The 11,144-nt window shown below is 42.5% G+C and overlaps 1 protein-coding gene across 3 annotated transcripts; it reads right to left on the bottom strand.

Annotated features, from left to right (window-relative positions):
* Window positions 1–360: 360 nt before the first annotated feature.
* LOC308164625 (histone H3.3A) lies at window positions 361–4,222 on the bottom strand. 3 transcript variants are annotated; one of them, XM_080538701.1, is made up of 4 exons: window positions 4,160–4,222; window positions 1,583–1,726; window positions 1,044–1,197; window positions 361–652 (listed from the first exon to the last, which is right to left on the bottom strand). In XM_080538701.1, the coding sequence occupies exons 2-4, from the start codon at window positions 1,708–1,710 to the stop codon at window positions 524–526; spliced, it is 411 nt and encodes a 136-aa protein (XP_080394827.1). In that variant the 5' UTR covers window positions 1,711–1,726; window positions 4,160–4,222; the 3' UTR covers window positions 361–523. The 3 variants fall into 3 exon arrangements, with proteins under 3 accessions (XP_080394827.1, XP_080394828.1, XP_080394829.1); XM_080538702.1 differs by having other exon boundaries at window positions 4,156–4,202; XM_080538703.1 differs by lacking the exon at window positions 4,160–4,222 and adding an exon at window positions 2,759–2,777.
* Window positions 4,223–11,144: the final 6,922 nt, after the last annotated feature.

Raw genomic sequence — 11,144 nt, 5'->3', positions numbered from 1 at the left:
CCGTTTGGAATGCTTCAGTATCCTGTGTACGTATTACCACTTCACGTATCCGTTACCCGGAACGTAATTGAGCTTTGACTTTGTTTGCTGGTTTGCAACCTTGTACCTCCTTTGGAGCCCTTTGCTCAAACTTTAGTTTCCGTGCACTTATTATTATTGACCGCAGTGCCTTAGTTATTATTGCCTACGTGCTGAGCCCTACTGCTCCCCTTTTTGTTGTACCGTCTAAAAGTTTATGTTTGTACCTGCGAACCATACGTCTCAGTAAAGAGAGTCTTTAATTTATTATATCTCCGTCTCATTCTTTACTTACACCGCACCTGGATCCGACATTATTGTATACACACAGAACCTATTGAGAAACGTAACAGCTATATACTTTATTCTCATAATCAATAATCGTTATGACTCTAAGATTACTACCAACATAATAAGTAAAGAGGGGAGAGGAGAATAGAGGGGGAAGACAGACTATGGTGAGGTTGGGAGAGAGGGAGAGAGGTGTAGAGAGAGAGATATGCCTCTAGGCGCGCTCCCCGCGGATGCGGCGTGCCAGCTGGATGTCTTTGGGCATGATGGTGACCCGCTTGGCGTGGATGGCGCACAGGTTGGTGTCCTCGAACAGCCCCACCAGGTACGCCTCGCTGGCCTCCTGCAGGGGGCGATGAAGAGCAGGTTATTGTACGGTCAGGGTTCCTACAAGTTTTAACAAGTCTAGACCTTTTTCAGACCTCTTTGAATAGAATTTTTGACCTATTCGCGACACCGTATGATAGCTTTTTGCCATCCTCGAGGTGATGAAATTAGGGATTTCACTGCCATACAGACAAAAAAGGACGAATTTTCTTTGGTTCCAGCTTGATTAATTTCTGAGTAAATAGATGTGGTCGGACTGATTTCCTTGCAGGATCTCATTTTTAAGACCTAGCACCTAATTTTTAGACCGAATAGCTGATATTTTAGGCCTTATGAGTTGGATTTCTGGATTTTAGACTTTACGGCTTTTTAAGACCAGCGCGGGAACCCTGGGTTGAAGCTCAGACCTGCAGGGCTCCGATCGCGGCGCTCTGGAAGCGCAGGTCGGTCTTGAAGTCCTGGGCGATCTCCCTCACCAGGCGCTGGAAGGGCAGCTTGCGGATCAGCAGCTCAGTGGACTTCTGGTACCGACGGATCTCCCGCAGAGCCACAGTACCGGGCCTGAGAGTGACATGGTAGAGAAATGAACATTCAATTCACAGGTAACGGCTCTAATGCCTGAATTAACTAACTGCCAACTATTTATTAGATATAATATGAACCATTATGTAACATATGTGCCTACTGTTTAAGTATGACATCTTGGCATTTTAAGCAGACTAAGTAGAATTTATTTAATTTTACATGGAGTAACTGAGGGCTAAGTGCCTTACTCAAGGGCACACTAGTGGTGGTGTTTCAGGCGGGATTAGAACTCACAACCTTCTGATCACCAATCTATAACTCACTATCCACTAGACCACCACTACCCCCTAAACATTTGAACACGGGATCGCAGCTCTAAGAGCCTCTCTGAGCTTGTCCGTCAGTCCGTCTGTCCCTTCACCTGTAGCGATGGGGCTTCTTGACTCCGCCGGTGGAAGGTGCGCTCTTCCTGGCAGCTTTGGTGGCCAGCTGCTTACGCGGGGCTTTGCCTCCGGTGGACTTACGGGCAGTTTGCTTTGTACGGGCCATGGCTGTTAAAGATCACCTGAGGTAAAAGGTAGAGAATCAAACACTTTTAAGATATTTGTTATCGTAATCAAAGCGAATCTCGCTTTCTTTTCTGTGCATCGGCCAGGCAAGTTTAACACTGGAGGAAGAAGATGAGGAAGGAAAGTGTTGACGTCTATTTGCTAGCATATCAGCCCAATTTCTGACGCTGGTTTTCTCTGTGTACCACATGTACAAAAGAAGAGATTTGGTGAGGCTGCATTCTCATTTTATGCACCCAGATTGTGGAATGCACTGCCAGTTTACATTAGGGATGCAACCTCAGCAAATATGTTCAAGTCAAGACTAAAAACCCATCTTTTAAATATTGCCTTTAAATGACTAAACAATTAAATTATGATTATATAATGATTGGAGCACTTTAAGCTGCAACGTTTGCAGGAAAAGGGCTATACAAATAAAAAGTTATTATTATTATTATTATTATTACCGGTATTATTATTATTATTATTATTATTATTATTATTATTATTATTATTATTATTATTATTTGATGAAGTTCCCAGCTGACGATACCGAGGCTTCGATGCTAGCGTACTTTTTCAGAAGCACACGTGCAGGGACTTGTAATCAAATGGCTGTGGCCAAGTGACAATGATTTTGTTAAAACGTGTATTACACCGATGCAGGGAAGCTTCTGTCTGTTTCAACTGGTCTCAATAATAATAATAACTTTATTTGTATAGCGCTTTTCCTGCAAACGTTGCAGCTCAAAGTGCTTTAATCATTATATAATCTTAATTTAATTATTTTGTCATTTAAATGCAATATTAAAAGGATCGGTTTTTATAATCTTAATTTAATTATTTAGTCATTTAAAGGCAATATTAAAAAGATGGGTTTTTAGTCTTGACTTGAACATATGTGCTGAGGTTGCATCCCTAATGTAAACTGGCAGCGTATTCCACAATTTGGGTCCATAAAATGAGAATGCAGGCACACCAAATCTCTTCTTTTTGCTGTTCTGAGAAGAGCAGACCTCTAAAAACAACAGACAACACTTGGGTACCTTTTCATGATTGAAAGTCTTGCTTGACAGTCTTGCTCAACAGGTAGAAGGGAGAGCTTTAGAGCAGATTTTGTTTGCCACCTGCTTGGAATAATAAATCTACATGCGACACCTAGCTTGGATGATCCACTCAGAACACAGTGTGATAAATGATTGCTGTATTTATTTGTTTGTCTTGCTTAGCCTTAATTACCGATGTGTTAATGTCATAAGATAAACACAGAATTTGAGATGTGAAGTGCTGAAATTACAGTATTCAAGCGCATGAATATTAAAAAATCTGTGCAATACAAGGCTTTATTTTATCTTTAATAAATCTGATTATTAAATATATCATTGCAACAATGAATTTATCGGTGAGGTATTTTTTTTCTTCAAATGGTTGCTGTAATTTCTTCACACCAGCAGATGGCGCTATTCGCACAGTTGTCAAGGCACCGAGGCTTCGGATCTTTTTTCGGGCACAATTTGGATGATGGACCCCCAAGCTTCAGAAAACCTCGTCTGCCCATCACTACCATCTGGTTTTAAAACGCACATGTGCGGTATTTAGGCCTACATAGTTTGACACCTCTGGCGGGTATTCCATCAATGTCGCTAACGGAAAATCCAGGCTTATTTTTGATAACTCTCGCGAGCTTTATCAAAATAAGCCTGGATTGTTTGATAAGTCTCGCGAGACGTATCAGAATAAGCCTGGGTTTCCCTTCAGCGACGTTGATGGAATACCCCCCTGGCCTGGCACAAGCCAAAACTTAAAAGTGCGTATATCTGTAAAAAAACAAAAAAAACAAAAACGCCCACACGAATCTAGCCAATCAATGTGGACAGAGGGCAAAGGGAGGCTAACATTCAATCAAATTGTCTAAACATGGAAGGATAGCCAATCAGCATACGATATGTCGAGAGGAGGCGGGACATGAAGGTGTCTGTCATTGTTGTTATCCCCGCCCCCCCCAGCTATGATGATGGCGGAGCTTGATGCGCAACCGGGAACAAATACCCAAGGCAGAGGAGCCACGGACTACCACTATTACACTGCTAATTTAACCAAAAACGGATTGACCATCTCATCAAACAACTGAAAGACAGTAAAGAAGACATCTTAAATAACTCATATGTAGCCATAGAAACGAAGATCGAGCCCCAAATGCTTGCGTACGACCGAGGTGAACCCGCGCATAATTTGAACCAGCATTTTCCCCCAGACTCTGTCCTAGGAGTAGACAAGGCTGCAACTCTCCGTCGTTTCGACAGCCGTGTTTGTCATTTACCTCCTCTCTTTAAGATTAGTACATATTTCCATCAAAAATAATATCAGAATTTATCAAATGTCTTAACTTTATCAAATGTGAAGTTTAACCTAAATTATATACAGTTGATTTATAAGGACTTACTTACTGGAAAAGCGTTTTTAAAAGATGTGAGAAGTGTTTTGCTTGTCTGACCGTGACAGTATTTTCCACAATGGGAGGACCATGAACATGGCTGCCCTGTCAATCATCTCTCCCATAATGCAACATGTATTTATGTCTGCTATCATTTATCTACCGGTAATACTAGACTTTTATTCTATTCTATTCTATTCCACTTGTGTTACGCTTGTATGTCGAATGATCCATTATTGTTTCTGGTTGAAAACGCAATGGCAATGTTTCTTGGCTGATTTTTTATGTATTTTTCTTGACGGACTTGATATGGTCTAATTATATTAGGATGCAAGAGCTGGTTTTGGGCTTCCATAGTTCTAAATGTAGTTTCTACCTAAATGTAGTTTCCTTACCTTTTCTACCTAAAAAAAAAATATGTCTAGGACGTCGGTCTATAAAGCGAACGGTTGTTTGTATAAAAACACGTTTGATCACTTTCAAACAATCAAACGAGCTATTATTCACTTTCAATCTGGACGTTACAATTCGTAAAACAACAAACAAACAAATACATGTAGTCAACTTCTATGACGTCTTGCCGCAATGACTTCTGGGACCTGCAGTTTCTTAGCCAATACAACAGAAATGTACTTCTTTTTAACGATAAATAATAACAGTTTTAACTGTCTATCAATTATGTAACATATTAATCAATCTATTTTAATTGTCAATCAATCATGTAACATATTATGTTAATTATGTAACCTATAATGTGACTAATATTATCGCAACTTTTTGAGCGGTTTTACATAAGTAAACTCAATGTTTTCTTTTAATTATATATTCAATTACAACCAAAGATGGACTGCAGTCTTGAATAAAGTTTATATTGAAAACATGCATATTAAATATTTTAACTGGCTACAGTTATATCATTTTTTATCCAGGAATCTTACAATTACCCATGACCATGTTTTTTGGACAACTGACTGTGTGCACACTAACATAAATGATACACTGCATAAATCAAAACCCCAAAATCATAATTTTGGCTCCTACACATAGTAAGTACATTGTTATAAGCAATACCACATCACCTGCAGCACAGAAGGGATGGTGCTGCTGAAATATGCAGACGACATGGCCTTGGTGGCCCACCTGACTGGGGCCAATGCACTGGCCAAGTACCACCAGGCAGCAGAAGACCTAGCCCTGGTGTTCCAGCAAAGCTCCCTGGAGCTCAACACCAGCAAAACTAAAGAGCTGTGCTTTGGGAACAGGGAGAAGGCAGACTGTCACCACCTCTTCCAACCCCTCAGCATCAACAGCCAGCTGGTTGAACAGGTACAGTCCTTCAAGTACCTGGGGACAGAGATTGACATCTCTCTGTCCTTCTCCCAGCACATTGATTCAGTTTACAAAAAGGCCCAGCAGCGCCTCCACCTGCTGAGGAAGCTCAGGGCTTTTAACGTCAGCAAGGACATTTTAACCCTGGTTTACAAATCACTCATTGAATCCATTCTCACCTTCAATAACACATCCTGGTACAACTCCCTCACTGTCATAACCAAACTCTCCCGTATAGTCAATCAGGCAAGTAAAATCATCGGCTCACCTCAAACTTTCCTGTCTGAAATCTACAACCGGTCACTAATCAGGAAAGCCACACAAATCACACAGGACCCCTCTCACCCCCTCCACCAATCATTTCAGCCACTTCCATCAGGCCACCGTTACAGAACTCCACTGGCCTGGAAAAACACGTACAAAAAATCATCCATTCCCACTGCAACCACCGCCCTGAACATTTTAAAATAGGAAGCACACTGTTTTTCTTTTAAACCACAACATTTTAGCTTTTTAAATAATAATACTGTTTTTTTTACTATTATTTTTAAATGAATGAATGAATGAATGGACTTTATTGTCATTGCTACAGTACAGGTACCAAACAACGACATTTAGGAGGGGTGGCTCCTCTGGTGTTAGGAAAGGGAAAAAAAAAAACTTTTAAAAAATCACAAGAAGGGAAGGAGCTGGTTTACATAAATAAAGGCTATGTACACTATCCACTGTACTATACTGTACAGATAGACGACTAGGGTTGTCATATTGCACAATAGTATTATTTCACATTTATTTAAAGTGTCACAGTTTGCAGGCTTGAAATGTACATGTTTGTGCCTCAGCACTACACCTGATTTTTTCAGTCCAGCAGCTGCCATCAATCCGTCCAGACTGTCCAGGGCCCAGAACTTAGGTCTTTGCTGTGTTCAGGGCCTGGAAGGCCTTGCGGCCAGGGTCCTGAACCGCCTTTTCGAGGGCAGCCTGGTAAAGTGTTCGTACCCAGGGTGGGTCGGGTCCCTGGAGATCTTGGAGGCCTTCCTGAGACAGCGTGTGTTGTACAGCTCTTCCAGAGAGGGGAGGGGGGCGCCGGTGATCTTCTGTGCTGTTCTCACGACTCTCTGTAGCGCATTTCTCTCCGCTGTTGTGCAGCTGGAGAACCAGTTGCAGATGCCGTAGGTGAGGATGCTCTCCACTGCGCCGCGGTAGAAGGTCACCAGTATCTCCTGCTTGCTGTGTTCCTTCCTGAGGACTCTCAGGGTGTATAGCCGCTGTTGTGCCCTCTTGATGGTGGCTTTTGTGTTGTCCTTCCAGGTCAGGTCATCCCGCATGTGCATCCCCAGGAATCAGAGGGTTGAGACTCTCTCCACGCTCTCTCCGTCGATGAGCAGGGGCTGGATCTCGGACTTTTTCCTCCTGAAGTCTACGATGATTTCCTGGGTCTTTGACTTGTTCAGCAGCAGGTTGTTAACCTTGCACAGCTTGCTCAGTTGCTCTACCTCATCCCTGTACGCCGCCTCGTCCCCCCCCGAGATGCATCCCACCACGGTGGTGTCGTCTGCAAACTTTACGATGGAGTTGCTGGGGTGGACGGGGGTGAAGTCGTAGGTGTAGAGGTTGTAGAGGATGGGGCTTAGCAGGCAGCCCTGGGGGGACCCAGTGCTGAGTCTGAGGGCTTTGGAGGTGTGGGGGCCCACCCGCATCCTCTGGGGGCGGTCGGTCAGGAAGTCCTTGATCCACGCACATATAGAGTGTGATAGCCCCAGGTCTAGTAGTTTGGTCACTAGCCTGTCTGGAAGGATGGTGTTGAAGGCGGAGCTGAAGTCCACGAAGAGCAGTCTCGCGTAGGTGTTTCCCCTCTCCAGGTGGGATAGAGTGACGTGGAGAGTCGTCGCGATGGCGTCCTCTGTGGACCTGTGGGCTCTGTAGGCGAACTGGTATGGATCCAGGTTGGGCGGGAGGCATGTGAAGACAGGACTTTTTAAATAGGCACTACATTTTATAAACACTGTTATATCTGTCTGTTTTTATTGTATGTATGTGACCTATGTGTGTTTTTAATGTGGAAACCGTATTCATGAACTGCACAAAGCCTCTCAAAGGAGAATTTCTGTCACTCTGACAGACAATAAAGCAATCTTGAATCTTGAATACAGCAGTATTCAAATAAAACAGTTCCATCAATAACATTTCTATCACACCATGACAGATGAAATAAGCATTGTTATACAACAGTTAGTTCCGACCAAGTGATTTGATTGGACAAGAGGCATTCCATGAGTGCCGATATACAGTATAATAGCACTGGGACTTTTAACTATATGTATCACTCCGCCGCACAGGTGTTCTATTAAATGACTGTTAATACAAATTATACAACAGTTAGTTCCGACCAAGTAATTTGATTGGACAAGAGGCACGTCTGGCCCCTCTCTGAATACTGCCCTGACCGACCTCCAACACAGCTTTAATAGCATCCAATATGCCTTCTCCAACCTCCATCTTCTCCTAAACACCGTAAAAACTAAATGCATGATCTTCCATCGGACCCTACCCCAAGCCTCCTGTCCCCCAAAAATCACCTCACTGGATGGGTCAGCACTAGAATTTGTCAAAACCCACAAATATCTAGGTATCTGGCTCGATAGTTCACTCCTTCCAAACCCACATCAATAACCTACTCACCAAAGTCAGAACAAGAATTGGTTTCCTGTACCGCAATAAAGCTTCCTTCACCCACTCTGCAAAACACACCTCTGTAAAAATGACCATCCTGCCAATTCTGGACTATGGAGATATAATTTACAGGATTGCCCCCAAAAACCTTCTCAATAAACTAGACGTCATCCATCACACTGCCATCCGCTTTGTCACTGGTGCCCCTTTCAACACACATCACTGCGACCTGTACTCCCAAGTCAACTGGCCATCACTCCACAGCAGGCGACTGACCCACTGGTATCAGTTCATCTATAAATCCATCATCGGCAAATCCCCCCCCTACCTCTGCTCACTACTGAACTTCTCATCCAGCACATGCAATCTCCGCTCCGGCAAATATATCACTCTGGTCCCCCCCAAAGTCCGCACCTCCTTTGGCCGTCATTCTTTTCAGTTTGCTGCCCCCACTGACTGGAATGCGTTGCAGTTGACACTAAAACTCACCACTCTAATCGCGTTACCCACCTTTAAACACTCACTTTTAGATGTTGTTTCGGATCACTGCACCTGCTGCTTTGAAGATAACTTCCCCCTGGTCCCTGCTGTCTTTTACATACTGTGTTGTGATGTATAGATGTTTTTGATACTTGTCGTGTATTGCACTCATGTTTATATTGTATATATTGGGTTGTGTTTTATATTGCATATACTGTGTTGTGTTTTATGTACAGACTTGCCTCTGTTCTGCCAATTGGCCAGATCGTCATTGTAAATGAGAATTGGTTTTCAACTGACCTATCTGGTTAAATAAAGGTTAATAAGGCATTCCATGAGTGCTGATATATACAGTATAACAGCACTGGGACTTTTAACTATATATATCACTCCGAAATTACCGTTAATACAAAGTAGCTAGCCTGCAGATGTTTGTGTTCAGGTTACTAGGCAACAGTCCAGTCCGGAGCCAACATAAATGATTAAATAAACCAACAAATCATAATCTGTTGTCACTTATTACTGTTAACTAATAAATTGCGCTGTAGAACTGTTGTATTAAAGCAATATCACATGTCAAAAGCAATCTCACAGGCCTGCGGCCTCATACCTACAACCGAATCTCAGCCGTGCTGATATTCAGTATAACAGCACTCCCTCTCGTGTGCCCTCTTGTGTTCGGGTTACTAGGCAACAGTACAGTTGAAGTTCAGTTGCAGAACAATTTTTTGTTGGCGGAGCCAAAATAAATGATTAAATAAACAAACAAATCATAATCTGTTGACGCATTTCTTGTTATTTTGCATTATGTATCTTATTATCTGTGTATTGAATGTATGAATTTGTGTGTGCCTATCAAATATTGCAATGTTAATCTTAAACATACTTCAGACTGTTCACTCTCAAGGCCAATGCACACGGCGTGCGATTTTGTCGCACCGAGGAATTCGATTACATTGTTTTCAATGAGCCAATGCACACGGTGTGCGATTTAATCGCACCGCGAAAATTCAATTCCATTTGTTTTGAATGGGACAAAGCACACGGCGTGCGATTTTGTCGCACTGTCAAATTTTGTGGTGCGACGGATTGCTTCACAATGGGACAATTGGGAAACTTCAACTGGTCTATTGATTGATTGATTGAAAACTTTATTAGAAGATTTGCAGAAGTAGGTACATGAAAGTACATATTACATACAAGGTCAACTAAAAGGATAAAAACCCAAGAAAGCCACTGGCTTATTTCAATTGGGGTCCTTGATTTTCAATTCATCGTTACATGTAAGACAGACAGGAAAAGAAAAAAAAACTAGTACTATCTACAAGATAATACAGACAAATAACTATTACTATCTACAAGATAAAAATACATCCATCATGGGAAGAACAATACTAGATATACAATACAACAAAACATCAGGTATGTACAGCGGGTAGGACAGGTGGGGACATACACCACAGGTGGGGGCGGGGGACAAAACACAAAGTATGTACAGTGGGTAGATCGGGTCTTTTAATCTGATTTTTGATTTAGAGGGTCCAGTTACGGATTGCAGCCTCCTGTAAATGTTTTTTGACAGTGGTTTTGAAGGTGGGCAGTGTTTTGCACTCCTTTAAGATTATAGGAAGGGCGTTCCACATTTTTACTGCATAGTTTGCAAACGAGTTTAACCCCTTGTTTGTGGTGCAACGCGGTTGAACGTGGTTCGTGGAGCTTCCTCTGGTGTTGTATGTGTGGACGTTGTTCACTTTTTGGAAGTATGTTGACAGGTACTTGGGTGTCTTTGTGGTGTAGCGTATCTTGAAGACCAGGCCCAGTGCAAGCTGCTGCACTCTGTCAACTACTCGTAGCCAATCAAGGCTCAAAAAATGAGCAGCGGTTAGATGTGTCCTAGGGTTGAGGCCTAGCAGAAGCCTAACCAGTTTATTTTGGGCTGTCTGGAGTCTTGTTTTATGGGCCTTTGTGGTTCTATAGTACCATGATGTTACGGCATAGTCGAAGTGACATTGAATGAGAGCTCCTGATAGGGTCCTCAGTGTGTTTTTACTGACAAGTGAGGATATCCTGTACAAGAATCTAGTTCTATGGTTCACTTTTTTGATTACTTTTGCTGCCATTTTATCTCCGGAAAGATTTGCCTCTAAGATGGAGCCCAGGTATGTAATATCCTCTTTTCTTGTGATATTAATGTTACCCACTTTTATTTAAAAATGTTCAGCCTTTCTGAGTTTAGATGGGGATCCGTATAGGATGGTTTCAGTTTTACCTAGGTGTATTGATAGTTTATTGTCAGCTAGCCAGATGCAGATTCTACTCAGTTCAGTGCTTAGTGCTTTTTCCACCTGCAATATGTCCCTGTCAGAGACCAGCAGAGCCGAGTCATCCGCGAACAGGAACAAATTGCAATCACATGCTGATGACATGTCATTCACATATATTAGGAACAGTAAAGGTCCCAATATGCTTCCTTGTGGAACGCCGCAGGTCACTGGGAGGGGGGGGGACAGTGTTCC

The sequence above is a fragment of the Nansenia antarctica genome, assembly GCF_963989245.1.
Source record: "Nansenia antarctica genome assembly, chromosome: 1".
Lineage (NCBI taxonomy): Eukaryota > Metazoa > Chordata > Actinopteri > Argentiniformes > Microstomatidae > Nansenia > Nansenia antarctica.
The sequence above is the reverse complement of the archived record's forward strand: the minus strand, read 5'-3'. Positions and strand labels throughout refer to the sequence as shown.

Excerpts from the sequence above, each read along its gene's own strand:
- LOC308164625 (XM_080538701.1), bottom strand. The coding sequence starts at position 1,710 with ATGGCCCGTACAAAGCAAACTGCCCGTAAGTCCACCGGAGGCAAAGCC. Across the intron at positions 1,198-1,582 it reads AAGAAGCCCCATCGCTACAG|GCCCGGTACTGTGGCTCTGC; the intron begins GTGAAGGGACAG and ends TGTCACTCTCAG. Across the intron at positions 653-1,043 it reads CCGCGATCGGAGCCCTGCAG|GAGGCCAGCGAGGCGTACCT; the intron begins GTCTGAGCTTCA and ends CGCCCCCTGCAG.